General features: G+C 36.2%; 1 protein-coding gene across 4 annotated transcripts in view; it reads right to left on the bottom strand.

The window, feature by feature from the left end:
- The window catches only part of ZNF638 (zinc finger protein 638), an 83955-nt gene that overhangs the window by 49105 nt on the left and 17119 nt on the right, over nucleotides 1-17731 (bottom strand). For 3 of the 4 annotated variants that reach the window (XM_061155672.1, XM_061155673.1, XM_061155671.1), the window contains exons 3-8: nucleotides 16568-16629; nucleotides 9767-9805; nucleotides 8744-9036; nucleotides 7358-7635; nucleotides 3808-3954; nucleotides 2776-2898 (exon numbers count right to left, since the gene is read on the bottom strand). In XM_061155672.1, the coding sequence (XP_061011655.1) occupies nucleotides 2776-2898; nucleotides 3808-3954; nucleotides 7358-7635; nucleotides 8744-9036; nucleotides 9767-9805; nucleotides 16568-16629 (942 nt within the window). The remainder of the gene's footprint in view (nucleotides 1-2775; nucleotides 2899-3807; nucleotides 3955-7357; nucleotides 7636-8743; nucleotides 9037-9766; nucleotides 9806-16567; nucleotides 16630-17731) is intronic. The other variant, XM_061155674.1, reaches the window with a different exon arrangement.

Raw genomic sequence — 17731 nt, 5'->3', positions numbered from 1 at the left:
CAGAAGAACTGTACAAAAAAGATCTTCATGACCCAGATAACCATGACGGTATGATCACTCACCTAGAGCTAGACATCCTGGAATGTGAAGTCAAGTGAGACTTACAAAGCATCACTACAAACAAAGCTAGTGGAAGTGATGAAATTCCAGTTGAGCTATTTCAAATCTTAAAAGATGATGCTGTGAAAGTGCTACACTCAATATGCCAGCAAATTTGGAAAACTCAGCAGTGGCCACGGGACTGGAAAAGGTCAGTTTTCATTGCATTCCCAAAGAAAGGCAATGCCAAAGAATGCTCAAACTACTGCACAACTGCACTCATCTTACACTCTAGTAAAGTGATGCTCAAAATTCTCCAAGGCAGGTTTCAACAGTACATGAACTGTGAACTTCCAGATGTTCAAGCTGGATTTAGAAAAGGCAGAGGAACCAGAGATCAAATTGCCAACATCTGTTGGATCATCAAAAAACAACAGAGTTCCAGAGAAATATCTACTTTTGCTTTATTGACTACACCAAAGCCTTTTGACTGTGTGGATCACAACAAATTGTGGAAAATTCTTCAGGAGATGGGAATACCAGACCACCTGACCTGCCTCTTGAGAAACCTGTATGCAGGTCAGGAAGCAACAGTTAGAGCCGGACATGGAACAACAGACTGGTTCCAAATAGGGAAAGGAGTACTTCAAGGCTGTATATTGTCACCCTGCTTATTTAACTTACATGCAGAGTACATTATGAGAAATACTGGGCTGGAGGAAGCGCAAGCTGGAATCAAGATTGCCAGGAGAAACATCAATAACCTCAGATATGCGGATGACACCACCCTTGTGGCAGAAAGTGAAGAAAAACTAAAGAGACTCTTGATGAAAGTGAAAGAAAGTGAAAAAGTTGGCTTAAAACTCAACATTCAGAAAACTTAAGATCATGGCATCCAGTCCCATCACTTCATGGCAAATAGATGGGGAACAAAGGAAACAGTGACAGACTTTATTTTGGGGGGCTCCAAAATCACTGCAGATGGTCACTGCAGTGAAATTAAAAGACGTTTGTTCCTTGGAAAGAAGTTATGACCAACCTAGACAGCTTATTAAAAAGCAGAGACGTCACTTTGCCAAAAAAGGTCCATCTAGTCAAAGCTGTGGTTTTTCCAGTAGTCATGTACGGATGTGAGAGCTGGACTATAAAGAAAGCTGAATGCAGAAGAATTGATGCTTTTAAACTGTGTTTAGAATTGAACTTAGAGAAGACTCTTGAGAGTCCCTTGGACTACAAGATCAAATCAGTCAATTCTAAAGGAAATCAACCCTGACTATTCAATGGACGGATAGGAGCTGAAGCTGAAGCTCCAATACTTTCGCCACCTGATGCAAAGAGCCAACTCAACTGGACAAGACCCTGATGCTGGGAAATACTGAAGGGGAAAGGAAAAGAGGGCAGCAGAGGATGAGATGATTAGGTATCATCACCAACTCAATGGACATGAATCTGAGCAAACTCCTGGAGACAGTGAAAGACAGGGAGGCCTGGCATGCTTCCGAACTCAGCAACTGAACAACAACAATAACAAAAGCTAAGAGACTTTAACACCACCAGACCAGCTTTGCAACAAACACTAAAGCAACTTCTCTAAACAGGAAAGAGACCAGCAACTTAAAATACCTTGTACATATATAGAAAACCTTGTGGGAATAGCAAATCCAAAAACTACCATTGAAAAACACGTCAAAAAAAAAAAGGCAACTCAAACACAACATTAAAGATGATCATAAAAAGTAGATACCATTTTTTACATACTGGATTTTAAAACTGCAAATATTAAAATGTCATTTATAATGGAGAGACACCTGTATTCACATAAATTATTAGACTGAATTGTTACAGCTATTTAACAGGTGATCCAACATTTCTTTTTTTTTCTTCCAGCATTTCTTATTACAGTATATCCTAATACCCAACAAGTCCACTATAGCTATCACCTCAAAATGCGTAAGGCCTATGAAAGCCATGTACAAGAAAGTTAACTGAAGTCCTGTTTATAGTAATGAAAAACTAGAACCTAAAAAGCAATCCATGAGGGAACTGATAAAATAATCATGGTATATTCATACAAAGTAAAGCCACATAGAACTTTGAAAGAATGAGGAAAATCTGTAAGTGTTAACATGGTTTGATCTCCAAATAAGCGAATGAAATATGCAAGGGGCTTGCAGGATGTAGTCAAGGTTGTAGTTGGGACCTAGGCAGAGATTTCACAGATGTTTGCTAATTCTGTTACATATTTTCCCCTACTCTATTGCTTACCATTTAATTGTTTACAGTGCATCAAGCAATTTGCCATTTTGACAAGCAATCCAGTAGGGGAAAATATCAATGTAACAGAATTAGCAAACATCTATGAAACCCATATGGGACTTCCCAGGTGCTGCTGGTGGTAAAGAACCTGGCTGCCAATGCAGGAGACATGAGACTTGGGTTCCATCACTGGGTGGGCAAGATCCCCTGGAAGAGGGCATGGTTACCCACTCCAGTATTCTTTCCTGGAGAGTTCATGGACAGAGGAGCCCAAAGAGCTGTAGTCCATGGGGTCACAAAGAGTCAGACACGACTAAACAACTAACACACACATGCATACACGAAGTTCAGTTCAGTGTACCTGAATTTATACAGCCTGAGTTACCATTTTAAGTTTTATGCATTTCTCCGTACATAACATACTTTAAAAAAAGTTAAACTAAACAACAATGAACTGCATAAGAACTAAATTCAGTTTACCTGTGACTTTTTCTTTCCTGGAACACATACTTTCACACTTTTCCCTTTTATCAGAAGAGGTGTTGTCTCAATGTATTCCATGACTGCAGTAATTGCTTCTTTAAATTCCATTTCCAAGTAAGCCTAAAATGAAACATATTTTACTTTTAAGTCAAAAATCTACCTTAAAATTCTCTGTGTGACTTAATACTTCCTTAGGGAATATAAAACTGAAATTACCTCAAGTGCTGGTTGATTTTACCTTTTTTCACCTTGCTAAAGTGTAATCTGATCTTTAGGATGTTTTCACACACAAAATGGACATTTAACCTAATGGAATTTCTATACCATTACCAAGGTAAGAAGGAAGCAGTCCATGGCAAGATCATAAAAGAGTAAGAAACAGGAAGGCAGGGCTCACTGAACAACAGGGTAGCAAGCAGGATCTAGTCTAGCTGCTGTTAAATTTGACCTTTTTAAAGTTTCTTGCAACAAACAAAATTATACCAACTATGTTCCCTTGTTTTACCTCCTAATTTCATGTTCTGTTTACTCCAGGGTTTGTAGAGTTTATAAAACTTTACTATATAGGTTACAAAAATAGAATTCAAATGTAAAAAAATACTGTTCAAACAAAATCATTTTTTTTTAACATCACCTCACTGAAGTGCTAAAGCAATGAATGGCAAACTATGGCCTGCCATCTGTTTTTTTGTTAAATAAGATTTTTGAACACAGCCATGAGTATTCATTTATATATCATCTATGACTGTGAAGTACTAAAACACAGTTGTACAGCAGAGTGAGTAGTTGAAATCCTATGACACGCCAACACCTAAAATATCATCTGGACCTTCAAAGAAAAGGTGTGCTCATCTAAAAAAAACAGTGTGTGGTTTTAAGGGATATAAAGCAGTATTCAGGAACCCTGTTCATTCAATTACAAACATTTACATAGCTCAATAACAGGTGTATATGGAGTAAAAGCTGAAAGATCTGACAAGTCTTTATAAAATACAATTACGACTTTTTAGAATAGATTAAATAACTCACTTCCTTTCTGTATGGAACAATCAGGATATCATTAACTTTTCCAAACGGTTGAAATATTTTTCTAATTTCTTCTTCAGTACAGCCATCTTCTGGTAAATCAGATATCAGAAGAACAGGACCATAATGTGAAGACTGGTCCTTCCGAAGCTATTTTTGAATTGAATGAAAATTAAATCAAATTAAGTGACAAAAGGCATAGTTACAATAATTCCCAATATAATTTTTCTACCATTAATCTTAGTACTTTAAGCAGTCATTTTTTATTAAAATATTATATTTTCTGCTAATAAATATAAATAATTCTTATACTTTCTGCATATAAAAATATTTTGGAACATTTAAAAACTTTTTGAAATGCTAGGGAAAAAAGGAAGAAATGTTTTATCCTTTATCACTCAAACCCAACAGCAGGTAGTGTATAGGCAACCAATCACAGATGCTCTTTTCTGTGCTGAAGCATGTCGTAACAAACAAGACCTATAAAGTAGTCCAGAACTGGTAAACAGCACTTTTCTATATGAAATTGGATGGCACATCATCGGTAAAGCTGAAGTTATAGCTTTATTTAGCCTGTTATAATAATTTTAAATATATCTAGATAGGCATAATATTTTAATCAGTTCAGTTCAGTCACTCAGTCATGTCCGACTCTTTGTGACCCCATGAATCGCAGCACACCAGGCCTCCCTGTCTGTCACCAACTCCCGGAGTCTACCCAAACCCATGTCCATCGAGTCGGTGACGCCATCCAGGCATCTCATCCTCTGTAGTCCCTGTCTCCTCCTGCCCCAAATCCTTCCCAGCATCAGGGTCTTTTCTAATGAGTCAACTCTTCGCATGAGGTGGCCAAAGTATTGGAGTTTCAGCTTCAACATCAGTCCTTTCAATGAACACCCAGGACTGATCTTCTTTAGGATGAACTGGTTAGATCTTCCTGCAGTTCAAGGGACTCTCAAGAGTCTTCTCCAACACCACAGTTCAAAAGCATCAATTCTTCGGCACTCAGTTTTCTTCACCGTCCAACTCACACATCCATACATGACTACTGGAAAAACCACAGCCTTGACTAGACTGACATTTCTTGGCAAAGTAATGTCTCTGCTTTTTAATATGCTATCTAAGTTGGTCATAACTTTCCTTCCAAGGAGTAAGCGTCTTTTAATTTCATGGCTGCAATCACCAGCTGCAGGGATTTTGGAGCCCAAAAATATAAAGTCTGACACTTTCCCCATCTATCTGCCATGAAGTGATGGGACTGGATGCCATGATCTTAGTTTTCTGAATGTTAGGCTTTTTTTTTTTTTTTAATGTTAAGCTTTAAGCCAACTTTTGCACTCTCCTTCACTTTCATCAAGAGGTATTTTAGTTCTTCACTTTCTGCCATAAGGGTGGTGTCATCTGCATATCTGAGGTTATTGATATTTCTCCCGGCAATCTTGATTCCAGCTTGTGCTTCCTCCAGTCCAGCGTTTCTCATGATGTACTTTGCATAGAAGTTAAATAAACAGGGTGACAATATACAGCTTTGACGTACTCCTTTTCCTATTTGGAACCTGTCTGTCGGTCCATGTCCAGTTCTAACCTGACCTGCATACAGGTTTCTCAAGAGGCAGGTCAGATGGTCTGGTATTCCCATCTCTTTCAGAATTTTCCAGTTTATTGTGATCCACACAGTCAAACGCTTTCGCATAGTCAATAAAGCAGAAATAGATGCTTTTCTGGAACTCTCTTGCTTTTTCGATGATCCAGCGGATACTGGCAATTTGATCTCCGGTTCCTCTGCCTTTTCTAAAACCAGCTTGAACATCTGGAAGTTCACGGTTCATGTATTGCTGAATCCTGGCTTGGAGAATTTTGAGCATCACTGTACTAGCATGTGAGATGAGTGCAATTGTGCGGTAGTTTGAGCATTCTTTGGCATTGCCTTCCTTTGGGATTGGAATGAAAACTGACCTTTTTCAGTCCCGTGGCCACTGCTGAGTTTTCCAAATTTGCTGGCATATTGAGTGTAGCACTTTCACAGCATCATCTTTTAAGATTTGAAATAGCTCAACTGGAATTTAATCACTTCCACTAGCTTTGTTCGTAATGATGCTTTCTAAGGCCCACTTGACTTCACATTCCAGAATGTCTGGCTCTAGGTGAGTGATCACACCATTGTGATTATCTGGGTCATGAAGATCTTTTTTGTACAGTTCTTCTGTGTATTCTCGCCACCTCTTCTTAATATCTTCTGCTTCTCTTAGGTCCATACCATTTCTGTCCTTTATTGTGCCCATCTTTGCATGAAATGTTCCCTTGGTATCTCAACTTTTCTTGAAGAGATCTCTAGTCTTTCCCATTCTGTTGTTTTTCTCTACTTCTCTGCATTGATCCCTGAGGAAGGCTTTCTTATCTCTCCTTGCTATTCTTTGGAACTCTGCATTCAGATGGGAATATCTTTCCTTTTCTCCTTTGCTTTTCGCTTCGCTTCTTTTCTCAGCTATTTGTAAGGCCTCCTCAGACAGCCATTTTGCTTTTTTGCATTTCTTTTCCATGGCGATGGTCTTAATCCCTGTCTCCTGTACAATGTCATGAACCCCTGCCCAAAGTTCATCAGGCACTCTATCAGATCTAGTCCCTTAAATCTATTTCTCACTTCCACTGTATAATCATAAGGGATTTGATTTAGGTCATACCTGAATGGTATAGGGGTTTCCCTACTTTCTTCAATTTAAGTCTGAATTTGGCAATAAGGAGTTCATGATTTGAGCCACAGTCAGTTCCCGGTCTTGTTCTTGCTGATAGATTCATATATACAATTTGAATATACTTTATTGTTTACCACCTATGTTAAAAATTGACTCAAAAAAACCTTTTAAAGTTCCACTGCTGCCATCTAGAAACAAAATGAATGTTACAGAACAATTTAGCCTTTTCAAAATTAATTCCCTGTACTCAGTATTTCTTTAAAATTCTGTAATATCAGCTTGATTATTGTAAGTTCATCCTGTTAAATATAAGCACTATGGGGGCAGGGAACTGTAATTGTTTAAAGTTAAGACAATGTTATGAGAAATGTATACCTAAACACTTGAAGATTTGTTAATATTACAAAATACACCTGTTAGTACCCAGAAAACAGACTAGTATTCTACACTGGGCAACAAAGTAGCTTCTGAACTATACTATAAAAAAACATAAAACAGATTAAAAATGATTCTCAGCAGAAAGTCACTCATAGATTACTAACAAAGATCACAAAAACTCATTAATACTACTGATTATGTCCATTTCCCCAATCAGAGAGCAAAGCTTGTAACACGCATCAGTGTGGTCAGCCAAAAACACCAAACAATCAAAATGTTCTCACTTTTGATATTTGTAATCTATAAGATTTTAATTATTGGACTTTTCCTGTATTCAAAACAGAAATCAATAAAAAAATATTTCATATCAAAATAAATCACAATTTCATCAGAAATATGAAAATTAAAAATTCTGAACTTTGCTTCTCTTTGTCATATTAACAAGTGTACGTACGTACTTCCACTAACAAAGAACTACTGACCTTACGTTGCAGAGAAACAGTTTTATCAGCCATCTGTTTACTCTCTGGTGTGGTGTCACCTTCCAGACTCTTTGATTTGTGGCGTGTACAGTGTCCTCCTATGTTTGAATCACTCTTTGCAGAGCTTGTAGATTTAACTGACATCTTTGCCCCACTGCCAGTTTTGAGTTTCTGTGCTGGTGAGGGTCCTTTATCAACTGCTTCAAGATGCTTCTGTTTGCTGAATTCTGACTCATGCCCAGATCGTTGTATTACATCTTCTAATGCTTTTTTTCTATCTATTAAAAGTACACAAATACTACTTCAATTGAAAAGAACTTTATAAAAAAATAATATAACCCCTCAAGTGCCCAAATATTTAACACACTGAGCCACTGTTAGGCCAAGCAGGTGGCAAGTACATACAAAAAAATTATTAGTCTTTAATTCTTCACTCAAAAAGTATTCACATGAAGACCCTTTATTCAGTGAGCTTCTCTTAAACCAGAGATCCTCACACTTTTGATTTCAGTATCCCTTTACATTATTAAAAACTAAGAACTCCAAAGAGCATTTGTATTCAATGTATCAATATTTACCACAAAAGAAACTAATATAGAATTTTTACAATATTATTTAATAATAAACTGCTATGTTAACATAAACAATATATTTTTACAAAAAAACTTTAATTTCAAAACAAAAATTATTTAGATGAGTATTATTTTCCTGAACACTTAAATGTTGGCCTTAAAAGAAGACATCTGAAGTCTTTAATTAGAGAATTCTGCATTCAATGTGCTGGATACACTATTTTGGCTACCATATTTTAAGAAAAATCCAATTTCAGACATATGTAGTTGAAAAAGGAAAAATATCACAGACCTCTGAAAAGATTTCAGAAAAAAATTATGTAAAAAATATTTCTGGAAAGGTCACTAAACCAACATTAAGACACATGCTGAAAATTTGAACAATTTTAAAATGTTTTAAATTAATTCATGGAAGACAAGTCTATAATCAATTACTAAGGCAAACTACGATATCTGTATATCCCTGGTTTTTTAAGTTTGATGTTGGCTATGTAGATACACTTTCCCACATTTCTTATGATACATAATAAAAGGAAGAAGAATCAAACAGCTGGTAATGTGAATCAAATTTCATACAGAAATTCTAAAATTTAATAAATTACAACATTTAATTTCTTAAAAACCTTAGAAGTTTCAGAAAGTTGAGCCAAATATCTCAAAATGTCAACATTTAAAAATATCTTGAGAAGAATACATAAGTCACCATTTCAAGCTTAATGTAAATACAGAAATTTAAAAAAAAAATTAAATGAACAAAAAAACCTGAAATGGTTTAGTCAAAATAAGTACTTATTATTCACAAACATAAATGTACCTGATGACCTTTCTGATCTCCTTGATGTCCTTTCGGGGCTAACTGATCGAAAGCATTTTGGACTACCTCTAAAAGGATTTCTCATTCGATACGGTGAACGGGATCTGGATCTGTATCTAGGAATAAAACGATGGCAAATTCTTGGACTTCGGCTTCTTGGTCTATACATACAACGTACGGGGCTTCGAGATCGACGAAATCTGTGACTTGAGCTTGATCTCCTAGAATGCCTCGGACTGGGGGAGTGAGATCGTCCTCTTGGAGTTTCATTTTCTTTTCTGTTGCCTTCATTTCTACAAAGTTCAAGAAAAAAACCACAAGATTCATTAGTTTTATATAAATTTAAATTTATATCAATGACAGATTTACCTTCTTAAAATCAAGCTACTGATATTAACAATGCCAAACTCTAATACCATATAAAACAAAAACCTGCTTGTTATGATGCAGTTCGGTTTTGTAAATGAATAAGGATCAATCAAAGCAGATGATCACCTCTTTAACTGCTTACATTACTGTTTTGTTTACTCACAAATAAATATCACCAATTTCTTGCATTTTCCCTATATTACTACTATATCCAATTATGTTTTGAAAGTATTAAGTTATATTAAAGAATTTAGGAAATAACAAATGTTTCTCAACAATTTTCCCACAAAGATTATGCCTTCCACAAATATTTGACTCCTATACTTGTATTTATACACACTGAATAGGGAAACCCCATTCTCAGCCTTCAAGCCATTTATAATCTAAGATCCCACAAACACAAAATAAGAATAAAAGTATAAAGAATTTTCAGAAAAGACTAAAAAAGAAAAGTTCATAGATGGGAGCTATTACAGGTAAATTGGGGTAACTAAAGATTCCTAGAGATGATTGCATTTCCCTACTCTTTAAAAATAAAAATGGTAAAAACGAGATTCTATTCAAAACAGTGCCTTAAAAAAAAAAAAGGAGTACGTGTTTACTTTTAAAGGAAAATCAAATTTCAATAATACCACTATTAAAAAAAATAACTACCTTCTTGATGGGAGGATCTCAGGATTCCAATCAGGATACCTATTTTGAGAATAAACAATATTAATGAACAGTTAAGATTATAAGGCTCAATCTTTCCCTGCAATATATAGAGAATACTGTTCAAAACAAAAGTTAAGGGAAGTCCCTGGCAGTCCAGTGGTTAGGACTCCGTGTTTTCACTGCTAAGGGCACAGGTTCAATCTCTAGCTAGGGAACTAAGATCCTATAAGCTGTGTGGTGCAGCAAAAAAAAAAAAAAAAAAAAGAAAAAAAAACTTTAAAAATTGAAAAAAAGAATTTTTAATTAAAAAAATTTAAAAATTTTTTTAAAGTGATTTATTAGTATATTAAAATATGAATATTTTCTTCAAAGTAAAATATTTTGAGTGTCTAGTTCAATAAATAATAAGTTTTAGGCAACTCAGGAAAAAGAAACACATTCCCCATACTTTAAATGCGTTGACATTTATTTAGGTAAAACAGGAAGTACACATAAAACTGTTAAGAGGTATAGAAGAGCTTATAAAACACCAGCTTAGGGAGGCGTTAAAGACAGTTCACTCAGTCTGCAGAACTCTAGAGGACACCATTCTACAGAATGAGACATGAATGCTGCCCCTTATATTGTACCAAGTGTTCCTCAGAGAGGATCTCAGGAGACAATTCAAAGAAAAGGTTGCTTTTCAGGTAGCCCTTTAAAAAGGGTTATCAAGAGGCATGGATCAGGTTAGGTTTCACACAGTGGCAATACATAAAAGGAGGATTAGAGGCAAACATATGTTCTATTCCAGGAACCAGTGTGACCACAACATGGACATGACAAAAAGGATTTATGAGGCAGAAAACCTGGCAAGACAGCTCAGAGACAAACTATGAAGGTCCCTGAAGTCATGTTAAGGAGGTTGAACCTAAGTAAAAGGCAATGGAGAACAATAAACATTTTTGAAGTGAAGGGAACATAGGAATGTTTGCGAAACAACTGGAAATAAACGTCTGGATTAGAGAAAACAATGAGTGTTGAGATACTTAGAAATCAGGCATCAACTACAGCACCAAGAGTTAACAAGATAAAGAGAGAATGGAGTTACAGGGAAAAAAGAGGGCTGAGGACAGAATCTTATGCACACTAACAATTATGAGTAAAACAAAGATACACCAATGAAAGAAATTAAGGGGTAATCACAGAAAGAAAAAGTAGGAGGAGAAGTTAACACCATAGAAGTCCAAGAAAAAGACATCTTCATCTTCAACTATTCCAGAGAATCTGGAATAATGGGAATAAAAATTGCTGATGTACAAAAATACAAGTTCAGTAGCCAAGAGGAGAGCTATGTAAGGAAATGCAGGCAGCAAGCCACCTGACAAGAAAATAAAGTGAGGTCAAAAACTAACTAAAGGTAAAACAGTTTTTATTTGTTGACATTTGTCTCAGATATTGTTGGCAGGTTAACTCAGAAGCAATTCTCACCGTGTGCCAAATAGAGAGTCTGTGTACCATAACCAGAGAGGACTGGGCGCCACAACAAACACCTAGCACAGTCAAAAACAAACAAAAACGCAATTCTCAACTGCCTTTTCCCAGGTCTGCCTCCATAACAAAGGCTAAAAAAAGCTAAATTTGCTTTCCCAGTCTCTTTAGAAGACAGCCAGTGATAGGTTCAAACCAATGACATATAGGTGGCAAAACCACTGGCTGACTTCTGAGAAAATTTCTGCACCATCCTTCCTGCTTTGGGAGCAGACTTGAAGGCTGGAGCATCTTGTAACTACCACAATGTGACAGATTGAGAAGGCAAAAAACTTAACTTCAACCCAGTATGTCTATCACTCAGCATCAACAACTGTCAAACATGAACGATTTTTTTCATCTACTACTACAATTTTTCTCGGGGATGGTTTTGGTTGCTATCTTCTGTACAGGGTTACAAACCTCCATCCATTGATCTTCAGGCACTCTGTCTACCAGATCTAATCTCTTTAACCTATTTGTTACCTCCACTGTGTGTGTATATATATGTATGTTTTATATATATATGTATGTATAAGGGATTATGACTTTAACATCATCTTCTTTTAGGATTTTATATAGCTCAGCTGGAATTCCATCACCTCCACTAGCTTTACTGGTAGTTATGCTACCTAAGGCCCACTTAACTTCACACTGCAGGATGTCTGGGTATAGATGAGTGACCACACCATCATGGTTATTCAGGTCATCAAGATCTTTTTTGTATAGTTTTTCTGTGTATTCTTGCCATCTCTTCTTCATCTCTTCTGCTTCTGTTAGGTCTTTACCATTTCTATCCTTTATCATGCCCATCCTTCCATGAATATGAAATGTTCCCTTGATATCTCCAATTTTCTTGAAGAGATCTCTAGTCTTTCCCCTTCTACTGATTTCCTCTATTTCTTTGCATTGTTCATTTAAGAAGGCCTTATCTTTCCTTGCTATTCTCTGGAACTCTGTATTCAGTTAGGTATATCTTTTCCCTTTTCCCTTGCCTTTCACTTCTCTTCTTTCCTCAGCTATTTATAAAGCTTCCTCAGACAACCACTATGCCTCTGTGCATTTCTTTTTCTTTGGGAGGGTTTTGGTCACTGCCACTTGAATGATGTTACAAACTTCTGTCCATAGTTCTTCAGGCACTCTACCAGAACTAATCCCTTGAATCTATTGGTCACTTCTACTGTATAATCATATGATATCTGATTTAGGTCATACCTGGATGGCCTAGTGGTTTTCCCTACTTACTTCAATTTAAGTCTGAACTTTGCAATAAAGAGCTTACAACCTGAGCTACAGTCATCTCTAGGTCTTGTTTTTGCTGACTGTATAGAGCCTCGCCATCTTTGGGTGCAAAGAACATAATCAATCTGATTTTGGTACTGACCATCTGGTGATGTCCACGTGTAGAGTCATCTCTTGGGTTGCTATGACCAGTGCATTCTACTTGACAAAACTCTGTTAGCCTTTGCCCTACTTCATTTTATACTCCAAGGCCAATCTTGCCTGTTATTTTGGTATCTCCTGACTTCCTACTTTTGCATTCCAATCCCCTATGATGAAAAGGACATCCGTTTTTTTGGTATTAGTTCTAGAAGATATTGTAAGTCTTCAAAGAACAGGTCAACTTCAGCTTCTTCGGCATCAGAGTTTGGGGCAAGACTTGGATTACCCTGATGTTGAATGATTTGCCTTGGAAACAAACCAAGATCATTCTGTTGTTTTTGAGATTACACCAAGTACTGCATTTTGCTAGAGAAGGAAATAGCAACCCACTCCAGTACTCTTGACAGGATAATCCCATGGACAAAGGAGCCTGGTAGGCTACAGTTCATGGGGCTACAGAGAGTCAGACATGACTGAGTACAACAATCTGAAAGTCAGTTACTTAATACATGTAAACCTTAGCTTTCTCTTACATGCGATCCTGGAAATACAGCTTGTTGTCAACACAAAGAAGTTATTAAATTTCCAGAGCTTTCCAATTCAAGAGGGGGTAATAATATTTCAGATGTGAAATGATGTTTCATATCTAAGTTAACCACTAGAATACATGTTCTTCTATCTGCTGCCTGTGTGTTGCCTAACCAGTTTAAAATGTTTCAGAAGCATAATACATGACAATACAATATAATGGCTAAGAACAAGGACCTAAGTAAGCGACATCATCTATATCCCAATGTGATACATAAGTATATATATTATCTATAAAGTTTTTGTGACAAAAATGTTCAACCTGAATTTAATGAAGAGGAAAAAGACCAGAAAGGTGCAGAATGTGGAATAGTCTACAAGACAAGACATTTCAAAAATCAACCATTATGAAAATATCCTCAAAAACAATGTGGGGAGTGAGATAGGCAAGGATAGTTATAAGGGGCATTTTGGAAAAAATGGGAAAATTTGAATTTGGTCTGTGTATTAGAAGGCATTATGAAATCATTGTTAATCATTGTGTTATACTGTAGTTATAACAGATAACCACTGTAGAAAAATTTCCTTATTCTTATGGAGGGGGCGCCTGAAGCAGAATGGCATGTATACATATGGCTGAGTTCCTTCCCAGTTCACCTGAAACTATTACAACATTGTTCATTCATCAGCTACACCTCAATATAAAAGTTTTTAAAAAAATTTTCCTTTTTAAGAGGCAGATGTAGAATTAAGGAGTTAAGTGTTACAATGTCTGCAATGTATTTTCAACTAGTTTTTAAAAACTGTAACTAATATTAAAAATGTGCATATAAAGTATAATAAAATAGACACATCAAATGTTAACAGTTGGTTAATAAAGAGGAAGACTATGTTTATCATCCCTTCAAATTTGTTGCACCTTAGAAACTTTTCAGAATAAAGTGCTGAGGAGGCAAAAGTTTTAACAAAGAGTCATGAGTTAGATATTAGTTGTGCCAATTATTTGCTGTGTGACAGCTAAGAAGCTGCCTCTCACTGGTAAAATCACAATCATTACATGTATCTCTCACATAATATCTCAGTTAATATTATGAAATATTATTATTTCACAGGGCTGAAATATCTCACAGAATTGCTTTGAAGATTACAGACACTGTGTAAAGCACTTAGAAGAATGCCCAACACACAAGCATATAGCTCTTTATTATGTTACTTATTATTTTTAATACTAAAGCTAACACACTATCTTTTCTCAAGTTAACCAATTTTACTTCTGTGTCGTAATTCAGAAAAATGCAGTAAGGTGAAGAGACAGAAGAGATAATAAACCTTAAGAAAAGACATTGGAACCTAAACATTTATCAGTAGGGGCTTCCTAGGTGGCTCGGTAGTTAATAAAAAAAAAATCCGCCTGCCAATGCAGGAGTTGCAGGAGACACAGGTTGGATCCCTGGGTTGCAAAGATCTCCTGGAGGAGGAAACGGCAACCCAGTCCAATATTCTTGCCTGGAGAACCCCATGGCCAGAGAAGCCTGGCAAGCTATAGTTCCTGAGGTAACAGAGTCAGACACAACTGGGCACTCACACGTACATCAGTAAAGGAATGACTAAACAGATTTAAGTACAGAAGCACAATGCTGCTTATAAAAAAAGAATGAAATAGCATATGTTTTGTCTTGGAAAGATCCAAAGCAGCTAATCAAATCTAATGAATTGGTTAATTTTTGAGCAGTAGAGAGAAAGCCATGATGAAATTATTCAAGAGTACCTGAAAAAGGTAAAAATGTAAAACAGTGCAACAAAGTAGCAGGCACGGAAAGGACATGCTTTAAAATCAGGGTGCTATGTACATGAAAAAAAGACTTATCTACACAAAAAGCTTTCAGTAGGCATAAATGCCATTTGGCATAGAAAATTAATGGCAGTGCATGTAGCTAGACTCCTGTAACTTGCATTTAATGCCTACCTACAGCAACTAATTCCCTCCCATCTAAATCCCCTAGTTTCATAAAAATAAGACGTCCCACTGGGGTTCTGTGGGAAAATTTGTGACTTTAGGAGAGATTTCCATCTACAGGAGCAGCAAGGTCCAGTCCAAGTAACAAACGACCTGCATGTGCCAACCGCCGTCTGCGCTGCAGATCCGCACAGGCCGGCGGCTCTCCCGCTGCTCGCAGCCTGCGTGACGCAGGAAGGGCTTGCATCGCACGGTGCATCAGGCGCAGGCACACGGCGCCGACCGAGCTACGGAGCCCTATTCCCGCAACTGCTGTCGCTGCTTTAGAGAGGGACTACCCCACAGTAGTCCAAAAGGCTCAAACCAAACACCTCTGCAGAATTTATGAAAAAAGAAGTGCTTTATTTTTTAACTCCAGGAATGCTAGATATTCAGAGCACTAAAGTCTGGAACTAAGGGGGTCACTTTGCTTTGTGGAGAAGTGTCCTCATGAGGACAAAGAGGAAAGGAACAGACAAGAAATGAAAGTATTACTGACACTGATTTTTGTTTGAGCACCTAATCCAGATCTTCTTCAAACTAGAAACACCCAAGCTTTCTAGTTAACTGAGCTAATAAATTTCCTTACTTTAAAAAAAATTAAGTCTGAGTAAGGTTTATCATGTATGATTAGGAGAGTCATGAATAATCACAAAAAAATTTTGGTGACATTTTCATAAAGAACAACGCAAAAAAACAAAACAGCTGTCACAAATTCATTTGCTCAAGAACATGCTACTATCATGAGTATAATGACCAGGAATTTGACACAGAACTGAATCAGCATGTTTAACAATCCTAGGGGAACACAATTTTATGTAATTCCAGAGGATATAAGAGAAAAATCACACTTTTTACCTTCATAGGTGCCCTGTCTTAAAGAAGGAAAAGGTGAAAGAACTAAAGAACCAATGGTTAGGAAGCACCATATCTAGCTTGTTCATCTCCTACTTAAGGGTGTTTTTTTTTTAAATAGGTTCTAAACCAAGAGAGATTTAGACCTGAAATTAAATACTAGTGTTGGTTTGAGTGGTTTTTAGTTAGTTATCCTTTGAGGAAAGGGTGGGAAGAAGGAGAGGGAAGTATAGGAGAAGGGAAGGCTATGTGTTCTGAAACAGATAAACCATTCCAAGGAAGGCAAGGCAGCAGGAATGAACCAATTAAATTTACATACTGGGAAGGAGTCAGAAAAAAGGATCATATTTAATTCTCTCCTTTTAGAAAAAGTTTAAATATATTTGTATAAAATTAGTATTTCAAATAAGCAATAGCTTTCTAAAAATATTTTTCTCCAAAGTACCACACTAAAGGTATCAAACAATCATACCTGAAACATTTAACTATTCTGTAAATTTGCTACCTATAAGAATGAAAAAAATTGTTCTTACTGTTGACGTAACTGTCGGCAACTCTCAATATGAGTAGATGTATTTTGATGCTGAATCCAATCCTATTGTAAAAGGAGAAAAGTGCACAAATTAGAACATTCCTCATTTGACTAATGACATTAGGCTTTTTAACATAACACAGCATCCCTTGCGTTTTCAAAAATTAAACAAACCTAGTTATAAATGCCATATGGATACTCAATAAAAATTTCACAAATAAAAGGACTCCAATCAAAAGCACTTAATATCAATTCATTGATGCCATTTTAAAACATTTTAGCTATAGAAAACATTTTAAAAATCCTACCCATGGATACTCATTTTGATGCCAAACATACATTTAAACTTGGAGAAAATAAAAGCATGGATGAGAAATAACTCATCTCAAATATTAAAAAAAAAACCCACACTACAGAGAGTATCAAGAACTCTATAAATAGAAGGCTATTTGAAATGGCATCTCCAAAACAGAGTCTCGATGCCTTACAACTTTAAACTTCACGCTAACAACATTAACAACAAAAAATCCTACCTCTTAGGCCAATACCATTCCAAACAAGGTACTCACTATGTACTGACAAAGGATAAGATTAGTAAAAATATGAAAAAATGCTGCTGATCAAAATGTTTATTATCAGGATATAGTGGAAAGCAGTATCATTTCAAAGACATAATATGCCTTACATATAGAACTTTACAATCAACAAAATGCTTTCTCATTTAACTTCACTCACAAAGCTGCCCTAAAATTATATTTTGCACCCATAAAAAGCTCCTGGAAGATACATCTGATTTTTTTTTTTAAAGGCAATACAATTTTCAAAGAGAGTCCCCCAAGTGAAACAATCAGTTAAAAGCAAAGTGTGAGTAATGTTTTATTGTGTCTCCAATATTTGGACAGGCAGAAAAGTTACTCAACAGTTCCTTCCATATTTTAAAACTTTCTTAAGGAAAATGTTACTCATTTCCATTTCAAAAACATTTTAGTTTGTCATTGCCAAAGACGAACTAGAACTATCCAATTAAAAACCACAGTTGACACTAATTTTGGACTCTGCCTTGTTAAGAACTATCTGAAAACAAGTGCATGCTACTTGCAATACTCAGCAGCAGGTTATGACAAACCCTAAAGTATTTCCTTAAGCCACGGAACTGACTGGATTA

Source organism: Dama dama, chromosome 11 (assembly GCF_033118175.1).
Source record: "Dama dama isolate Ldn47 chromosome 11, ASM3311817v1, whole genome shotgun sequence".
NCBI lineage: Eukaryota > Metazoa > Chordata > Mammalia > Artiodactyla > Cervidae > Dama > Dama dama.
This window is presented reverse-complemented; position numbering and strand designations above follow the sequence as displayed.